We start from the raw sequence: 19334 nt of genomic DNA on the forward strand, positions 1-19334 counted from the left end.
GGTGTCCTGATTAGAGAGGTCAAATTGAATGGAAACACCTAATTTGGGACCAAAACTAGTGTCCTTAATAGAGAGGGTGTCCTTAATAGAGAGGTGTCCGCTAAGGGAGGTTCTACTGTATGTACAAGGCAGATACAAGTCTCTCAGTGTGCAATGGATTGCATTGAGTCAGTGTCAGTGGCACACCATGATCCCACAGGAATTTCTTTCCCTTCATGCCAACATTCTAACTATAGATTTCACACTCTCCTCCCTGTGTCAGAACTTGCAAGGGGAGTAGTATGCTCAAGACTCAGTTAGCAGAACTGAAAAGTCAAGTGAACTATCAAGTTAATCACAGGCCAAGGGCAGCCATCTTATTGAAAGGCAGATAACCACTTCTGTCTAAATCATCAACGGATTAACCACGAGCGATAGCCTCAAGATGAGCAATCAGAGTGCAATTCAAATATAAAGTCGTAATCACAAGACACCAGGTTCAAATTACATTTATTCTGAAACATTTCAAAACGCTACCATACAAAACATTGTAAATATCCATTTCTCGTATCAATGTGAGGCCCTTGAGAATTCACTCTCAAAGTCGCTGCAGCGACTCTATATAGAAGTGAGCGCTGTGGCAAGTCATCTTAGTATTCATATTGCGGGCCGCTTTCTATAGACGCACAGGAAACCTTTCACCAGTGTGTTCAAGACCAAGTGGTCCTTCAGCGTTCGAATTATTCCAAGCTGATCACTCACTGAATGGATGTATGGCCTAGTCTCGCCCGGCTTCAACTTCAACTTGAGGGGTAGTTGAGGAGCCAGGACCAGAGAGCATTCAGGCAGCAATCATGCAGCATTTTAGGTCAAGTATCATACTAGGAGAACTAGACTTGAATCAAAATGACGCTGCATTCATCATTGAAGCAGGGAAGAGTTTTTTCCTGTTTTGAGTGATTCATTTCATAGAAAGTAAGGAGGATGCCATGACTGGGCTCTAAAATGCTTATTTCATGAGCTTTTGAGTGAATTAGAACGACTTTTGTTAAGTCAAAGAGAATCTGATGCAACAGTTTGAAAGTGAAAATCAAGGCAGTATGATTCAATGTCTACATTTTCATCACTTTCAACCTTTTTTGCAGCATCAGCTAACTTTCACAGGATGAACAGACTGCCAGTTTCTTCCCTGACAGGCAGAGAAGACGTCGCCACGATTCACCTCAGTTGAGCCATACTATGATGCCACCCGATTCTCAGAACACGGGCGGCATATTTTTAGAGAAATGTTTACCCAACTAATTTGATACAGCTCCTGCTCAAGGCTACTCATCACCTGACCCTCCATATGCTATCCAAGTAAAAATACACCAACTACTGAAAACTTGCAAATCTGGGGCTTCAATTTCACCTAAGTCGCTGGAAATTTCAAAACCGACCAACAGTACCCTGCACAGCAGAAACGACACAATTAGATGTGAACTCTACTACTTTTTGGTAACATGGAATGGGACAAGGAACAAGAACTAACTTGTCAAAGCTGCCGAACGCCAAAGTTTGTTTTTTAACTAAGCAGAGATTTGGATACCAGAGCCATTTTCATATTTTTGACAAGACTTTATATAAGTACCATTAGGCCTACATATACAGTTTAGGTAAAAGGTATCTGCGGGCAAAAAAGTACTGAATTTGAACCTTTTGCCAGAAGGGCTATGACAAGACAAGAACGTTTTGGGTTCAGCTCACACTTGAGGCCAGTTCATACCCTGCACGACCATTGGTATCTGATCTAGGTCATTCTTCAGCCGAAGGTCGTGCGTCAGAGTATGAACTAGGCTTCAGACAACCAGCTTCACCAATACACAGGCAATTGGTCTTTTAGAGCCACTACCAGCCAACCGGTCAGAACTGGAGAGTTGAGACACCATGACTCCACACTCATTCTACATGCACTTCAACATCCAGAAAGGTTAAACAGAAGAAAGTGTCCTCCCATAAAAAGCCAACATTTTATCACTCGGTTAAAAAAACTACAAAAATATCCCATTCTCCGACCTGAGGCAGTACTGACTTCTCTTGTTTCCTCATCTACATTTAGACGAGTGGGAAATCTGGCATCAAAACACGCCTGCCAGAGGATGGGATTCAGTCCAGGATTAGTTGCGGTTCATTTTATCCAAGGCCCAGAGCAACTTCAAAACTCACTCGAACGGCAGAAAAGAAAACCACGTTGTCATGCCTTCTATTTCAAGGATCAAAATTCCATAAAGAACTAAATAACTAGCCACTAAATATAGCAGGGCAGCTTCTTTGGGAAAACCTTGCCCACAGCCTAAGCCTAAACACGCTTGTCTGGCTTTGCAAAAACAGGGATGATTTCCTGCGATACGATTTCAACAGAATGCACCCTTTTACGATCAGCATACATGAATACATAATGAGGGCCTAGTCACATATACATAGGCCTGGATGAAGACCATGAGATTTGCTTTCAAGCTTTTTCTACAGGATTTTCTTGAGCCAACCACCTCATGAATAAAACATTTGGGCTTGAAAACCTTATCTTGAGCTTGGTGGTTTGGACACGGGATATACCCATGATCCTCCATGTAGAGTGACCAATCAGCAGCATAGAAACTAGGTCACTGAAGGCCTCTTTCTTCGGAACAAGTTTTGAACTGACGTCTTCTTGGTTATCAAGCTAGCGCTACACCATTGTCGCGAAGATGAATATTGGCTGCTATCGACGATGAAAAGGCAATCAGACGTATAGAAGTGTAAAAACAACAATATCGAACTTGAATATCATGTCAAAAGTTGACAAATATGATTTGTAAGTTATGTATATTTGTTCACCGACCGAGTATTTGCAAATAATTGCAAATAACCGAAGAATAAATACTTGTTACCATAAGAGTATACACAAAGTCATTAAGATTGAGAGATTTGGGGTCTGCATACAATACCACGTACTTGCTATGATAGTCAACACTATCAAGTCCTCGAGCTCTGGTCAACTATTTCAACACAAAATATGAAATATCATGGGTGTCTACATAAATACTAACAATGGTGTTTATATACACTTAGATGAATATGAATTAAGTTCAAATTATATACTTAGCCATCTCACGCTCGGAGTCAACACCATACAGCAAATACTACACACTACTCCGAGTAAATAATGTATTCAAATTGCCAGACCCAACATCCTTGGTGTTTTCGATAGTTTGCCAACAGTAACCAACACTATATCTCACGTGTGTACATTCTCAACTTAATTTCATTGAGCAAAGTTCTGAAATCTGATGATCTGTTCATTTGATAAACACAGCCACAATACCTTATGTGGACATAGGTTTGAGAGAGGGAGCTTATGCAAACTTGTTCAAACCAAGAATCATAGTCAAAATGTTACATATTTACGCATATCAATTCCCTGTTGGCACTCGCATTACTTATTTTGGATATTGGATGAAGAGGTGTTTGATTTTAACAGAGGCCAATGAAATGTTAATCAAAGATCTACATTATCTTTACTCCAGCAAAACCGTGAGGAAATACATCGCTTCATTAGGAGGCCATCATGACTCTTGCACCCTTTGAACATGTCGATAAAAGTGATGATTAAATCCAAATATAACAATACAAAGAATCGTTTTGCTTACTTTCCCATGAGCAAGGAGACAATTTTTTTTACTTTCAAAGAGAAGAAGTCCTGAAATATTTCAAAACCCTCCACAAACATTTCAAAATCAGATAAAAAAATTTTCAACCATTTTTTCAAAATAACGCACCCACCCAGCCATATCTCTTCATGCATTCTGAGAGGCTTTCTAGAGAAGATCGACAAGCACCATTTTTGATAAAGTACAAAGAAGAGTAAATTTGATTAAAAATCTTACACTTCTTATGAACGATACATGACCCCCTGTTTCCTATTTCATCAACGGTGTCGTGAAATATACTTCAACATGAGAAATAAGAGAGCCCATCGAAAATTATTGCCACATATTCAAATTTTGAAAGACCCTCACGTGAAGTGTTTCCTGCAGAGTATGCATGGCCATAACGGTAGAAACGCTTCAAGACTCGCCGTCTCTCTGTGCTGAAAACCCTCGACAATCTATCCAGTCTATCCCGACATACAATGAATGACTTGATAGGACAAACAGAACAACTTCTCGGGAAGACTTCACTACTCATGTCGGCCGTTTCAAGAGGCAGGTGGATTGTAGTCAAATCAAGCAATGCACTACTTCACATCGAGTGGGGGAGTCTCGAGTTTCAAATGAATATCGGAGGGTTAAACCTTTTGCGAAAATATATGAACTCTTGTTTTAGCAAAATTGGTACCCCTTGGATGCTGGCTTATAGGAAGGTGGGAAGGCTGAGTATACCATCAAACTTAAGAAAACAAACGTTTTCTAACAGTGACCTTCAACGCCAGAAACTTCACAAACCCTACAGAAATTTACCAATACCACTGAGGAAAGAGGGCAGCACCAAATGGGGAGTGTTTTTCCCAGAACTATATCTTCAATCAAGTTTTGTAATGACATTTGGAGCAGCGGGCAGAATTAAAGTGAATTGACGGCATTTTGAAGGCATGTCAGATGCCTGGAGACCCAACTGTCAGGGCCATCAAATAGATAAGAAGCAAGGCAGAAGCTGCCGTATGCTCCAAATTGAATTTTACCCAAGCCAAGCAAAAGTGATCAAAGTATGGGCCAGAACTGTTGTAAGAACAAAGTGGTATCAATCTAAATAACCGAGGTAGTTAATGCAGGAAAATCATTACAAAGTGTTTATCTTCATGCAGAAATGTGCTGTCAGGTCCGTAATCCATTTAAACCTGCAAACAAGATCTTTGTACCGCAGTGACACGAGCACAAACTCTGGGGAAAAAGTCTTCACGACCAGATTGAAGTGTTTGATGAAACAAATTATTCCCAATGTATTTCTTGACACTGTTTGTTGATTTCATCTGAGTAAATAGAAGCAGATCTTCACGGACTAATTCAATCAACGAAATGAGTCCGGCAATGCTCTTTTGCAGTGAATATTTCATGAGATCTGATTGGCCAAAGATACGATTTCAGCTCGAACTGAAATTCTAAGAAGGAAAGTTTTGCAATTGGGATCAGAACTTTTTTCCTCTTATGATACAATTTATGAAAACATTGTAGCATATCAGAACTACTATTGGTTAGCGCACAGTTTCAGCTCAAGAGAGAAAGCGGGAATGAAAGTCTACAGAGAACAGTTTGGGCCATCAGAATCACTTATCACTCTTATTCTTCACCGTATGGTTTGCTGTCGTGGTGGCCCAGCAGAACAGATTTGGTCTCTTGATCTTGAGGTTGTGGGTTGGATTATTGGCTGATCACTGCCGAGCTGGTCTAGCTTTGCTGAGCGCAGTATAGCTGCCAAGAGCCCAGAGCACACAGACAAGAAGCAAAACAGAAACACCGTTTAATGACTCAGGCAAGCTCTCTTTCCAAGGTGGAGTCCTTATCTTCCCTGTGAGTATAGAGACACAATGGCGCATCCACCCAGATCTGTTTAGTCAGTGGACCAGTCCAAAACAGGTGGAATCTATCATGAAACTTCACAATCCAAACAGTCTGAACCCAAGAGCTTTTCAAGGCCTCTTCACTTTGGAGACCTAGTGAGATTTCGTTCCGAAAAAATTGTAGCACAATCATTTTGAAATGGATAGTGACATCCATGCATCAAGTTTCCATCACGATTTGTAACCTGTCTGAGAGTAACGGGAGATAGCTTGGGTCAAGAGACACTTATATTCGGGTTTTGATTACCGTTTCAAGTGGTACCTCCTACGCATTGGGATCCTTGACCATTAACTTGGGATTTACTGGAGGTCAAGATATATACAGCACTACTCAAAATAAAATGATGAGACCGGTCGCAACACTTCCCTGGGGGAAAATGTGCCTGCTGCACCAGTCGCAAAGACAAGCAGCCAAACACCATCATTTTGTCGGAAAGAGCGGTTCCATCAACCACCTCACAACCAAAACCCGCACAACATGCGCATGCCAACTGAGTACTTTTGATGATGATATGACAACTCATTATATAGCGTCCACAACATGATTCTGGGATTCCTCTCCATGAAATGGAGAGATGGTTTCCAACTCCAAGAGACAGACGAATATGCTTGCAACACTTTCTACAACTTCAATATGGTTGAAGTTCAACTTTCACCTCATCAACAACCTCCCCTTCACGCCCACAGAGGAGTGTGAAAACCATCAAGGAACTGCTAGGTTTTGTAGAGGAATTCTAAAGAAACACGCCAAAGCAGACTAATTGAGTCATGTTCTCCTTCATGAATCACACAGACTCTCCCTTCCGAGATAAACAACTGATTCTCTTCCTCATAGGCATTATCCTGTCAGAATCTCAATGGTAATGAGCAAGTTTGGGAAGGGGCTGGAGTTACCAAAGTTACAAAATGTGGAAACTCAGGACATCTCGAAAGGATGTCAATTTGTCAAGATTTTGTTTACACAGAAGCACTAGTCCATGCATTATGACTCTTCAACTGAAAAACTGCCCAATTCCAAGCAACATAAAAAAGAACCCACTAAACAACTTGTTAGCGACAGGAACTTTCATTACTTGTAAAACCGCTTGATAAACTCTGTGGCAGAAGAGGATAAGGCGATTTGATGAGTATTAGGATAAAAATGATTGCCAGGGCACTCAAGATGTGGCAAGAAGTGTTGATAAAAGCAGCCCTGGTGATCTGTTTATAAATCTGGGAGCAGACAACATATGGTCACATGATTGTACCAACGTCTGCCAGGGATTAGATGATGCAGATTTATATCAATATTGATGAGTCTATTGTTTGACCACTTTTGGTCTGATGGAAATATTTTCAGGAGCACTTCTTGACGAAAAGCTCTCACTGGTGGGATGAGAAAAATTACTGCACTAAATTGGAAAGCTTTGGACGATGCTTGGAAAATCTACTTTTGGGCAAATGTGATTTCATCATGATGCTTCATAACACAGGATGAAATGGACAGATAATTAAAGATCACTGCTCTTGAATCAGCAGAGGCCACACATTCATTTGAAAGACTCTTTGGGATATTTCAAGGGTAAATGGGCAGTTAGACTCTCCCTCTAAATTCCAATCTTTGGGCAAGTGGAGAGAAGACTGGGAAGTACCATTATTTAACCAGCTGATGGCTGACCAACTGGATGCATTTGCAGAGTCACCACAATAGATGGAAACTTTGAATATCCAAGTTACCAGGTGATACATGACAGCATGTCTCATCACCACAGTTACGCTTCAAATCGTGGTGGAATGTTTGAGTAAACTTCCACCTTGCCCCGACACAGAAGAGAACTTGATCTATTAGGTCAATGACTTGAATACCTTGTAAGCTCAGTCAAGAGGGTATGCCATACTGATCAAAATACAAAATATATCTCGCCTCAGATCAAATGTAAATGATGTGGACCTCTACTATTCTGTACTTTTATAATGAATCCAAGGTTTTTTGCTTCAGTCTGTTCCAATGCTAGTTCATAGTGTTGTTACTTCCCTACAAAGTTATTTATTTATTAGAAGTACTCGCAATGGCTAGATTCAACAAAATGAGTGCAATTGTCATCAGACGGCAGCACCTCACAGGACTAACATTTAAGACCAAGGGCAAGATAGTAGTTCTACTCACTGAAAAAGATGGCAGCACGATACAGATGAAATGAACCAGCTGGTCTGCTTGGCACTCCCTGCGACACGGAGAGCTACACCCAAACTAGGGACTTTGTCGCCCAATAAAGATGAGACTTACCCTGAGAGCTTGTTCATTGTTGTCAGGGGCTTGTTTACCATAACCCTGCCTCTGCAGACGCGACAACTCCTGTTCATATCTCTTCATCTGAAATGAGAGAGATCAGTTAGAGGATTCTACAAGATCATAAACTCAATATATGCACAATTATAGCTCCTTAATACCAAACAGTCTCTTTTCCTTTCTCTCTCAAGTTCAAATTTACCCATGGTTACTAGATCAAAGGAAATGTCAACTTAAATTGCTAAGAAAACTTTGTAATCAACTGTGAGTTACATCAAGAAAACATCATGAACTGAACCGCAAATGGTTAAAATAGAATAGAACACAAAGCTGAGGGTTCGTTATTCTTCCTCTGACAAATGCACCAATCACATCCAGAGGTCAACAGCAAGATTTGGACCCTTCCTAGAATTCTGAAACCATTCATAATTCTTACTTTGACCAATGCAGCATCTCGCTCCTCCAAAATGGCTTTCATTTCCTCGGCTGTAATGCGCTTCTTTCTCTTCCTGGCATCGTTGATCTTTGAGCAGATGTCGTCACCTTCCTTCCCGATATCTTTGTACGAGTCGCCGCCATTGATTTTCTGCAGCATAGTTTCAATCGTCTGAAAATAATCACAAATATGTAAATAAATTGAGACAGAATAGGCAAAGATGAAGAAATGATCTGACAAGACGTTAGGTTTCAGTATAGATCCGCTGATATTGTGGACAAGATATTGCAGCGGTCCCTAATATGCCATTACAGATACAGTAGAACCTCTCTATTAAGGACACCCTCAGGACTGAAAAGTGCTGTCCTTAATAGAGAGGTGTCCTGATTAGAGAGGTCAAATTGAATGGAAACACCCAATTTGGGACCAAAACTAGTGTCCTTAGTAGAGAGAGTGTCCTTAGTGGAGAGGTGTCCGCTAAGGGAGGTTCTACTGTACATCTTTTGACCTTTTCCATTCAAATCTAAATCAGGCTCGAGAGATAACTGACTTAATGTGAAGTCCCATCTAACTGTGAATGAAACCCAGGCGAGAGTTTTTTAATACCTTGTTTAGCAAACCTTTAAGAGGCCGTCAGAAAAAAAAATTTAAATTTTTTCAGCGATTTTTTTAATTCACGAAGCTATCCTGGTAAAATTTCTGAGGAGGCAATAAAAAGATTTATTTTCAAAATAAATTTTGTTTAAGTTTTCAGGTGGCAGGCGGGAAAGAAATAAAGAAATTTTTAATTTTTAATTTTTTTTGTTTTTTTTGTTATTTTCTTAAGCGGTGGATTCGCGAAGCAAAGTATAAAAAAACTCTCGCCCAAGCAATGATAGTTTAAACTCGATAGTGTGAAGGAAATAACCAGTGAAAGCACTACCCTTTGCCTTATTTTGCAAAAGTACATAGACAACATGAATGACAGCCCTAACCTGCTAAGCTGCTATTATTTCAAAAGCAAAACTCTGAGCTTACAGAGCAAGCCATTTCCCCAATATTCAGGACAAAAACCAGTTTCCAGCAAATGCATAATTAAGAAATACAACATTTCCATCCAAAAGTCTAAATCCATGATTTAGCTGATACAGGTTACTCACATCATACCACAAAAACAAATTTCTACAACTCCCATCAAACATTTATTCAGGGTGGCCCAAAAAAAATCTCCCACCTTCAACTCAAATCTGACACTTCACAGGCAGATTTTAACTAAAACTAAAAGGAGCTGCTTTCCCAAGATCAACAACAACAACATCCTGCTACACAACTAATGCAACAATGAATAACTAACAAGGGCATATCAGAGACAAGATAACAGCTTACCCTGTCACGGATTCTCTTCAAATAGAAAACAGATCTCCATCAAACACGCAATCTAAATCTAGGTCTATATCTACAGGACCTCTGAACTGTTTTTAATAGTATACAGTCTCTCTTTGAGAAGGGTAGCTCAAAACGGTGGGCAGTTTCTTTTTTGATACCCACAGCAAGTAACTATAAAGAAGTAATTGAGATTTTCTAGACAAAATTCTCTGCATTCAGTGCTGCCACCCTACTGAATACAGATGAACTGAAACACCTTCAAATCATAACAACAATCTCAACAGGTTTATACCACTTCAAATTTATAAACCCTACCAGGCTCTTTGAGAATCATTGACTCCCTGTTTTACATTTGCAACCAAAATCACAGCGTTAGTGCTGATGGGATAGATACACTCAACGGTGCATGGCTGGCAGAGACCTTAACAGACACCTTCTCAACTTACCGCTTCATCAGGATCATAGATGTCCTCAATATCTTCAATGTCGTCTGCCATGCTGCAATAGAATAAGCAATCATTATTACCAACAATCCGGATCTGAATCGCAGCCTGACTGAACTAAACAATTAGTCATCAACATACATACAGGTAGTGATTAAAGGAGCACCTCCCTTTTCTCCAAAACAGATTCAATAGCAGAGGACTCTACAAAAGGCTTCCTGAGGTGAAAGTGTGAGTTGCTGTGAGCTAAAGGAGTTGTTTTATTACATTTGAAGGCCGATGCAGCCTGCTTTCATCATCCTAGGGAGGGGCAAGGCTATGCACTCGGTCCGGAGCGTGCATTTGGTGCAAAAATCTTGACTGACATTTACTCAAGATAGAATGAATCCCAAACAATGCATACTTTGCATCCTCAAAGTGTATCTTTGACATCACAATCAATCAAAACCAAACCCATCTGTCACCAAATGTAACACCAAAATACCAACACCATTCAGAGAAACCAATCATGTTCGTTTTGGGGGAAGAATGAGAAATAGATCCAACAGAAAATAGCCGGTGTTTACTGATGGGGTCAGCTGCTCTAGCTACTATATGAAACTGCTCAATCCTCCAAGGGAGAATACCTCTTAATCTACTTGCTACTGGAACTGGCATACGCTAAGGCCCAGAGAGCTAGCTATAAGGAGCAATAGTGCTTTCTAAAGAATCGAAAGCTATGCAGAAGTAGATCCTATGAGGGGAAAGGGCCAAGGGAACAAGCACAGGTCTTAAGCAGATCTATTGATGAATATACCGAGCTGGTGCTTGCACAGGAGCTGACCATTCCCTCTGCACAGGGGAAGACTGGCCATGCCGATCAGAGGGACACCACTCTCCCTGTTCAGGTAACGGTGAGAGCGGCGAACTGTAAGACCTGGCAGCATGCTCAGGCACAAGCCTCTCAGGGATTTTTTGGAGACCGTTGTCTTTCAATGCTTTCAGGACCCCTTCAACTTTTGCCTCTGCATCAAGCAGAGAAATGAGGTTGTCATAATCAGAGGGGTCCAGTTCCCTATAAAGAAAGATTCGAGGTGCATGTAAGGCAGTCGCTAACATACATGTGAAGCACTGATGGTAAACCAATACATCGGACATGTAAATCAAGGGATTTTGTGAGAATACGACTTCACATACATGTACTTGTTTATCACAAATTGAGAGGTAGCAGTGAACAGTGAGTGTATCAGTGAGTTAGCGCAGTTGTGAGTTTTAGCAGCAAAATAGTCAAGAGATCATCTCAAAATCAAACGACGCCCGAAATGTTGTCTCTCATGATCCAGGATGGGGAGGGCACAAGCAATCAGTCCCCTCTGGAGAGACACAGTGTGGAGAGACACTATTGATTGTCTCTTCTGAATTCCAAGATGATTATCTATGAACGACTGTGTACGGTTACTATCTCCAATACTACATACCCATCAGCTTGCATCTTCTTGAACCTCATGACAGCCTCGTCCCTCTCCTCATTGGCTAGCCTCAGTCTCTGCATCATCGCAGCATCCCGCTGCTTCTGGGCTTGGTAGATCTCATCAATCACATCTGAAAGATAACAGAGCAAGTTAAACGATTTACGTGGAACTGAGATGACTTCCTTGGTGAAGAACTAAAGAATGTCATATTGTACAGAGCAGAGATCCCTCTTTAACTGTGTAGAATCTGAACATCCTTCAGACTTGTCAAATAAAAGCAGAGACACATTTGCTCTTGAGTGATTTCAACTTTCAATAGCACCCCCCCCCCCCCCAATGAATCAAAAAAGAATCACTCATGAAGAACCTACTAGTCATGGCCAAACTAAGGACATAAAGCAAATATTTCTTTTAAGCACGTACTATGGCATTGTCCGGTAGCAAAAATACCAGGACCCAAAACCAATCATCTATAGTGGCGCTATGGGTGAAAATTGACTTGGACCAAAACACCTGCTAACTCATGCAATGACATCACAAATGGTGAACCATATGTATTACCTACAGCGACTTGATCTTTGACATGAAATCAACACTTACCCACTCGCACACTTCTTGTGTAGACATCTGAATTTCAAATTCACCCAATTGCAATATATTTAATACTTTTTACTGAAATCGATCGAGCCAGCTACAGACTAAAACCAGGTGTGCTGAATAGCTATAAACCAGAGGATGTAGAACAGATATCCATGATTCCTGCTACAGAGAATGTTGTACATCGCAAGCTGGTGATGTAGTCCACTTGGTGTTTATTTCAGGTTTGATCTGGTACACACACAAAACAAATGCCAGGGTACCTTAGCTAGGTTAAAACCAGGGCACTAAGAGGTCACAACCAGAAGATTGACACTCAAACAAGGATAGCATCAATCCACATTTCAGCAGACGTTCATGCTGCAAAAGAGGCAGCAGATGAGATTGACATGACCAAGGGTCTTTTGATCATCGAATTCGCCAACTTACCTGCAACCTTAGCAGCAACTTGAGCTTCGACTTCTTTATCCCGTGTCTCAGCAGACGCAGATAGAGATGCTAGCTGTCTTGTCAGGTCTATAATCTCTTCATTCAGCTGAAAAGAAGATGGATAACTTATGATACAGTAATCGCACTCCCAATAATAAACATTTCTTCCTCTAATTTGGTTTCAAAGAGCAATGAGTACAATGTGATCCGAATCCACCACTTCAAAACGGAATCAGAAATTCAAGTATATAGTGCAGCTGTAGAGGGCATGAATATGTTCCTGAAACACTGAAAGAAAGCTAACATGCTGGAAGCAATTCTTGATCAACCAGCAAAGTTTGCTTGAAGCGATTTTGCATTTTGTCACAGCATAATGGTCAGTTTTATGTTTACCTTTTTGTTCTTCTCCTTCAGTCGATCCAGCTCAGCCAGAAGAAGTGTGATCTGCCGATGTGGGTCCACCCCAGTGATCTGTACGAGGCCCACTGACCTGCCACTAGCACCAGTGCCATTAGACTTATCAGCACCAGTAACGCTTCCCTCAGATGCACCAGCTCCATCAAGACCTTGTGTGCTGCCTGCAGCACCCAGTTGAAGAAGACCATATTTTTGCGATGAATTCTGATTTCCAGCAGAACCTAATTTGGTTTGGCTTTGTGCTTGTGACTGATGTTGACCTGGTGTGTGGCGGTCTTGGCCGGATGTATTTTGATTACTGGCGTCCATACCAGATGGCATTAGACCACCTGGAGTTGAGTGCAGCGGCATTTGAGATTGACTCTGCTGCTGTGGTGTGATGCCAGGGTGCATCATGTACGGCTGCTGCATTTGGCCAGGCACGCCCGGCGCCGGGTATTGGTACATGGGCATGTACGGTTGTGGCGGGGGTGGAGGGTAGTATCCTTGGTAACTACCTGGGGGTGGGTAATCTCGATAACGTCTTGAAGACCGGTTGTGTCTTGTTTCGTATTCCTCGTCTGAGTAGTATTCCTGTGGTCGTCGGCCTCGTTTTGGACTTGTGTTTCGTCCCTTGCGTCCTGGAGAATTGTAGTCTATTTCATCTTCACCTAATGAGAAGAAAGTAGGTTAAAATCCATGCTTTCAAAACACCCATAGTATTGAAAGCTACAGAAGAATGTGCACCAGCTGATAATAAAAGGCAACACCGGTCATTCAAAGAATAAATTGGAAAACTTACAAATTTTGTTGAATAATCCATTAACGATAGAATCTCTTGGATATCGTCTACCCTCTTCAAATACTGCATACAATCTGACTCCAATAGCACATATCATGCACACATTTCAAGTGCAAGTCAACAAGCCTCATATCAGTTTACATTTGTGCATATGTATTGGTAGGCCCGCCCATGTTTTGTCACCATATGGTTTCTAGTGTTATAAATAAGTGCACAATGTGGAGCAGGAAAGTTGAAACATTATCCATATCGCAACACCTGGACCGACGACATCATGATATGGGCGGAACATATGTGACTTTTCTCTTCAATTATCTAATCGCACAATAGGTTTAATATTTACATGAGAATCAGAAATTTGACATAAAATCAGAACAAGTCTGCTGGAATGCAAAACATCGTAAAATCTATCTGGGATTTACTCATTTTGGGTGTGATCCATGAATTTTGGACGTGGAGACTGCATGAGAATTGTGATTATCTTGTCAAGGACAAGGAAGGTAAGAATGCCACATACCACCAGCTGTCCATTTAGGATCTAGGCGCTCAGATGACCGAGTGGTCTAGACAACCACCAAGTGAACAGGAGATCGAAGGTTCAAGGCCTGCAGGTAGCCTATTCCATTGCAGCCACAGTCACCTACCAACCAGTTGAATATAGGACACAAACTGCCTCCTCAGCAGGCACTGGGCATTTGGGACAAAAGTTTGGGAGCGCATGTCACATGTGCCAGACCTGGCCACTTACCCCATCTTCCAAAACCAGATTCATTTTGTTGCATATTAGAAGCAGTTATCTCATCTTCGATATCGTCAAGAGCGCTCCTGTAATAAGTGAAAAACGGACCAATTAAAAATCTGTAAAAGACAACATTTCCTGACCCAATCTTAGTGCACAACACTTGTGAGCATGGGAAAGTCACTTAATCTTGCATCTGAATAAGACATAATAAAACCTGGATTGTTTTGCAGCTGAATGCTTCTGCAACAGCAAGCTTATGATCCCTTACAATTGGCTGAGCTACTTTATGGTCTCACCTTTCTGGTCTTTCACCATTCAGGGTGATATCTGGATCTTTGTTGGCCCGCGGTAATCGTTGGCGTAATTCTTCATTCACGCTGTCATCATTGTACATATTAACGAGGTGTTCCTGGAGGCGGTCTTCAAGCTCTTTCCTCAGGGCCGCTTCCTTTTCAAGCTCTTTCTCTCTGGAGGAGAAAACAAGGGGGGATTTATAAATAACCAGGTTATCCTAGAGAATGTCTTCAAGCTCTTTCTGCCTGAGGGAGAAAATGATGGTCGTCAAGTGATTAAGATTTTGGCATAGGTCTAGCATAACACAGCACATAGTATAGGATAACATCACAAAATGCACAAGCTTAAAACTATCAAAATACATGTTAAAATATACATCTGAAGCATAGCGGCCAAAGGGCAACATCAAACCTCTGCAAAAACAGACACCAAGCACTACACATCACCAAGCTGCAAGGATTGATCTATTGCTCGGTTCAATGTGCACAACAGTGATAAAGGCAACCTAACTGCATTGAATCAAATGGATCAATTCAACTGCAAAACAAAGATAACAATTCTCCATTCGATAACGTCCGTAATTCATTTTGGGAAGACAATATTTCAATTTAGATTGAATTCTGCACTAGACTGCTCAGGGCTCAGTTGTGTGTTCACACCTCTTTACTCATGGGAAGAGAGGTACAAAACCGAAATGGCAAAGTTAAGAAGAGAAGAATTCAGGGAAAGTAGAGTCAAGAAGACCAGTTTTGATATCTACTACCACTCACCAGTCAAGACCAAGGTAGCCAAGATATGCAAGATGAATGCTCTGTACTCGATAAACCAATGCGAACATCTGCACCACGCCCCTGGAGTGTGACCAACTGTACATATGTGGTGTACAGTCATACAATAATATTATTCACGCCAATGCAACACCAATCGCCACGAGTATTCTAAAAGTCCAACCAGCCCATCTGATAAAATCAATACCAAACCATTCATCAATAAATAACGCACAACCCGCCAGATTCAAATGGGTGAAAAATATTGGATAGGACTAGACTATCAGGACAAAATCATACCACATCTTTCATGACTGTGATCAATATGTGATGATGGGATATTTTTTATTTTGCAATTGGCATTGACAGTGGTCGTTTTGGTGGAGTTTCGGTCGCATTTATCATCATCATTTGGGCATTTTAGCCCAGAATTTGGGCCTTTGCCAATTGTTGTGATGTTTCTCAGGATACAGTCAACAGCTGCTGCTGATCTTATTTATAAAGGCTTGCTTGACCCATGGTGGGTGATCACCACCATAAAGTGCCAAAAACAAGACATCCGATGGCATGCTTGATAGTAGGCCTACCGGAGGGCAATCTATTCACTGATGTAATCAACACGACCGATCCATCACCCTATACATATGCTAACTTTTACAAGTTCAGAAAAGTCACTACTGAAACCAACATGAACAATCCTACAGACCATGTACCGGTACAACAGAGTGGGCCTAGCCTACATAGGCCTATGTTATGTAATGTATGTTAGTTGTTACCAGCCTAGGCCTACCGACTTTCAGGAAGTAGAAAAAACTCACTTGTTTTCGACTGCATCACGCAACTTTGAGAACTTATCCCGGGTCCCTGAAACTACAGTCCGTAGATTATATATCATTCTTCGGTCTTCATCACCTAAATGTTGAAAAGCCCTTGGTTCAGGCGACCTATCAAGCCTTGCTTGATAAGAAACTTGGTCCCCTTCAACTTCCGTCGCCATCTTTACTTGCTTGTAAACAAATGGTATCCGGTGGTTTCGCTCCCTCACCTTTTCGCCCCAGTCGTTTCGCTCCAAATTGAAGTTGATTGATTATCCGAGTCGTCCGGTCAGTACTCTGACCGGGGTCAGGTGTCTCCTAAAGGACCCTTTGAAGGTTGTGTCAATGTCTTCCCAACCTGACCAGATAACCAGCTGGAAGAGGTTGGTTGTTACGTAGGCTGTCCTGTTGTCTCCAAAGTTTATTAGTGGTAACCTTGGTATAATTTTAAAGTTGTGTCAAGGTCTTCCCAACCTGACCAGATAACCAGCTGCAGAGGGTAGTTGTTTCGAGTTTTTTTTAGGTTGTGTCAAGCAGCTGGCAGAGGTTGATTGTTTCGACATCCCACAGACAGAAAGATATTGGAATTTCACCAATCGCAATTGCAGTTGCCTGTACCATGACAGAAGACGGACGAAATAGTGCGATGGTCTTCATGATTTTGCTTGGGTTGGGGAGTTCCTGGGCTGATAAGGGCAGGCATACATTGGGTCAGCTCAAGTATCTGGGTTGAGAAAGTGTTAGGTGTTGGTGTAGGGGGGGCCTACCCTCAGGATAAATGTGTCTCAATTTCCCCATGGCTACCAGTATTCAGGCCATCGACATTGTGACACCTACAGCCATCAGATCGGTTGTGACATGGTATCTGATCTACAGGGAGACATACAAGACATGTTCAGTCCCCAACAAAAAGTCAAAGGGAGCGACACGGCTTCGATTTGGAGCGAAACTGGGGGCGAAAAGGTATGGAAGCGAAACGACCGCAATTCAAACAAATTGGTCACGAGGGATTTGAATTTCGAGGGTTAACTCCGACCATGCGGAAATCTATTTTTAGCGCGGACTTTACACGTCCCAATAAGAAGGCCCATATGAAGACATCAATCGGTGATGAGTTATTTAAGATGTTTAAGGAACGAAATTAGGGTAACTAAGATTATATGCAATATGAAGATGCCAGTATTTGAGAAAATTGATATCACTGCTATGCAACTCTCAAAAACTACCATGTTAATGAATTGTTCTTGTCCCGGCCTTTGTGGAATTGAACAAAATTCGCTCCGCGTCAACAATCGAAACAGTGCCACGTGGTCTTTTGCACATTATTTTGTTTACAAAAGTTTGTTGTTCAAACTAGCTATCTGTTGTCTAGTTGAACATGCCAAGCATAGTAAAAGAGGTTAGTGTTTTTCTGAACAGCTGAATGAACGACCTCTGCATACCTCCATGGTTGGACACGATGAATTGTGCCTGTCGTGCCTGACATAGCCTTGCTCGCCAAAGGGCCTTCAGACTTAGAGACTAGTATATACAGTACACTCTGACTCCTGTCAGTCCTGAGTCCCACAGGCTACACCATCGCTCTATATCATCTTTTTTTTAATCGTACCAGGTCGAGTTGGTTTTGTGGGTTCCGACTGGTACCAGGCTTGATTCTATTGCACTGATTTGGTTTTTCAGATTCAGGTAGTTGAAGATGAAATTAAAGTCTGCGAGTCTCGGCTTGATGTCATTGAACGATCGCTGAGATTAACAGAGATGACAGAGGAAGAGAGGTTTGTTGACTTTGTTTTGAAATGTTTAATCAATTCCGAGCTGTCAGTCTTGGTTTTCTACAAGATCATGACCGGTTGGACCAAAAATGCAGACCAAAACCTAAGGCCCCATCCGAGGTCTCCCTCTGAGCGATATTGATTGCACAACCAAGTAGCCAGAAGGTTGAATTGAAATAATTTACTTTCTTGTACAATTTAAAACCTTTTATTGGTCATGTGAGCTTTGTTTGTGTCAGCATCAAATGAACTGGTAAAACCAATTACTTATTTCAGAGACAATATGTTAGATGAACAGAAGGAACTTCAAACAAGACTCAAAGAAAGTGGTAGGTGTCGGGAGATTTGCAATTGTTGTTTGAAAAGACCAGCACGTCCATCGTATGAAAATGGTTCCGAATGTATAAATCATGGGTTAAGAGTCTGATCTTTTGTTATTTATCTTTCAGAAAAGACATTGAAGAGTTTAAGATGGGAGAACATGAAGACAATGTTGATATCAGTGACATTCCTCTTGATAGGTTATCTTGTTTATAACGTAGTCATGTCAAGCTGACGAATACTCATATTAGGATATGTAATCTGTGTAAATATGCAGAGTATATTAGTGATATTTTGAACTGCACTACAAAAGATTTCACCAGACGATGGTGTTCTCAGGCAACAAACATACAATCATCGTTACCTTGTGCGTCAAGACAGGCCTTTCAACTTGCCGAGCTGGCCTGTCCTAGAAACGGAGAAAGCTAATTATCCGCAAGCAGGGGAATCACTTCTCCAGGTGAAACATCTGCAATCATCGTTACCTTGTGCGTCAAGACAGGCCTTTCAACTTGCCGAGCTGGCCTGTCCTAGAAACGGAGAAAGCTAATTATCCGCAAGCAGGGGAATCACTTCTCCAGGTGAAACATCTGCATACAAAGTCATAGGGTCTGTAAATGAGTAATAAAACAGTAGGTTTCAAAGTAGCAATATCTTTATTGAGAACCCTTGTATATCTACCAAACATGTTTGTTTTTGTAAACTACATGGAATCCTTTATTTTCACAACCTTATTATTTTTGGAAAGAGTTGTTGTAAACAAGGGCGTTTGCAGAGTGTTTTCTGTGGGTGAATATTTATAAATGTGCCATTGTAATGTACTTAACAACAATTTGTACTGCATACTGAATGAATAAATTAATTGATTATAATCTTGAGTC

The 19334-nt window shown here is 41.3% G+C and overlaps 2 protein-coding genes across 2 annotated transcripts in view; one reads left to right on the forward strand and one right to left on the reverse strand.

Moving 5' to 3' along the window:
• LOC135484529 (uncharacterized) overlaps nucleotides 1-16542 on the reverse strand; it is a 47152-nt gene extending 30610 nt beyond the window's left edge. Inside the window, exons 1-12 of the mRNA XM_064766102.1 lie at nucleotides 16364-16542; nucleotides 14781-14951; nucleotides 14491-14567; nucleotides 12938-13611; nucleotides 12545-12650; nucleotides 12119-12145; nucleotides 11525-11648; nucleotides 10864-11121; nucleotides 10071-10122; nucleotides 9625-9639; nucleotides 8260-8430; nucleotides 7821-7907 (exon numbers count right to left, since the gene is read on the reverse strand). Of these exons, the coding sequence (XP_064622172.1) occupies nucleotides 7821-7907; nucleotides 8260-8430; nucleotides 9625-9639; nucleotides 10071-10122; nucleotides 10864-11121; nucleotides 11525-11648; nucleotides 12119-12145; nucleotides 12545-12650; nucleotides 12938-13611; nucleotides 14491-14567; nucleotides 14781-14951; nucleotides 16364-16542 (1941 nt within the window). The remainder of the gene's footprint in view (nucleotides 1-7820; nucleotides 7908-8259; nucleotides 8431-9624; nucleotides 9640-10070; nucleotides 10123-10863; nucleotides 11122-11524; nucleotides 11649-12118; nucleotides 12146-12544; nucleotides 12651-12937; nucleotides 13612-14490; nucleotides 14568-14780; nucleotides 14952-16363) is intronic.
• Nucleotides 16543-17135: 593 nt separating this feature from the next.
• On the forward strand, nucleotides 17136-19097 carry LOC135484532 (uncharacterized). Its single transcript, XM_064766107.1, has 4 exons — nucleotides 17136-17759; nucleotides 18041-18135; nucleotides 18409-18461; nucleotides 18582-19097. The coding sequence occupies exons 1-4, from the start codon at nucleotides 17739-17741 to the stop codon at nucleotides 18686-18688; spliced, it is 276 nt and encodes a 91-aa protein (XP_064622177.1). The 5' UTR covers nucleotides 17136-17738; the 3' UTR covers nucleotides 18689-19097.
• The last annotated feature ends 237 nt before the right edge of the window (nucleotides 19098-19334 follow it).

This window comes from Lineus longissimus, chromosome 3 (assembly GCF_910592395.1).
Source record: "Lineus longissimus chromosome 3, tnLinLong1.2, whole genome shotgun sequence".
Classification (NCBI taxonomy): Eukaryota; Metazoa; Nemertea; class Pilidiophora; order Heteronemertea; family Lineidae; genus Lineus; species Lineus longissimus.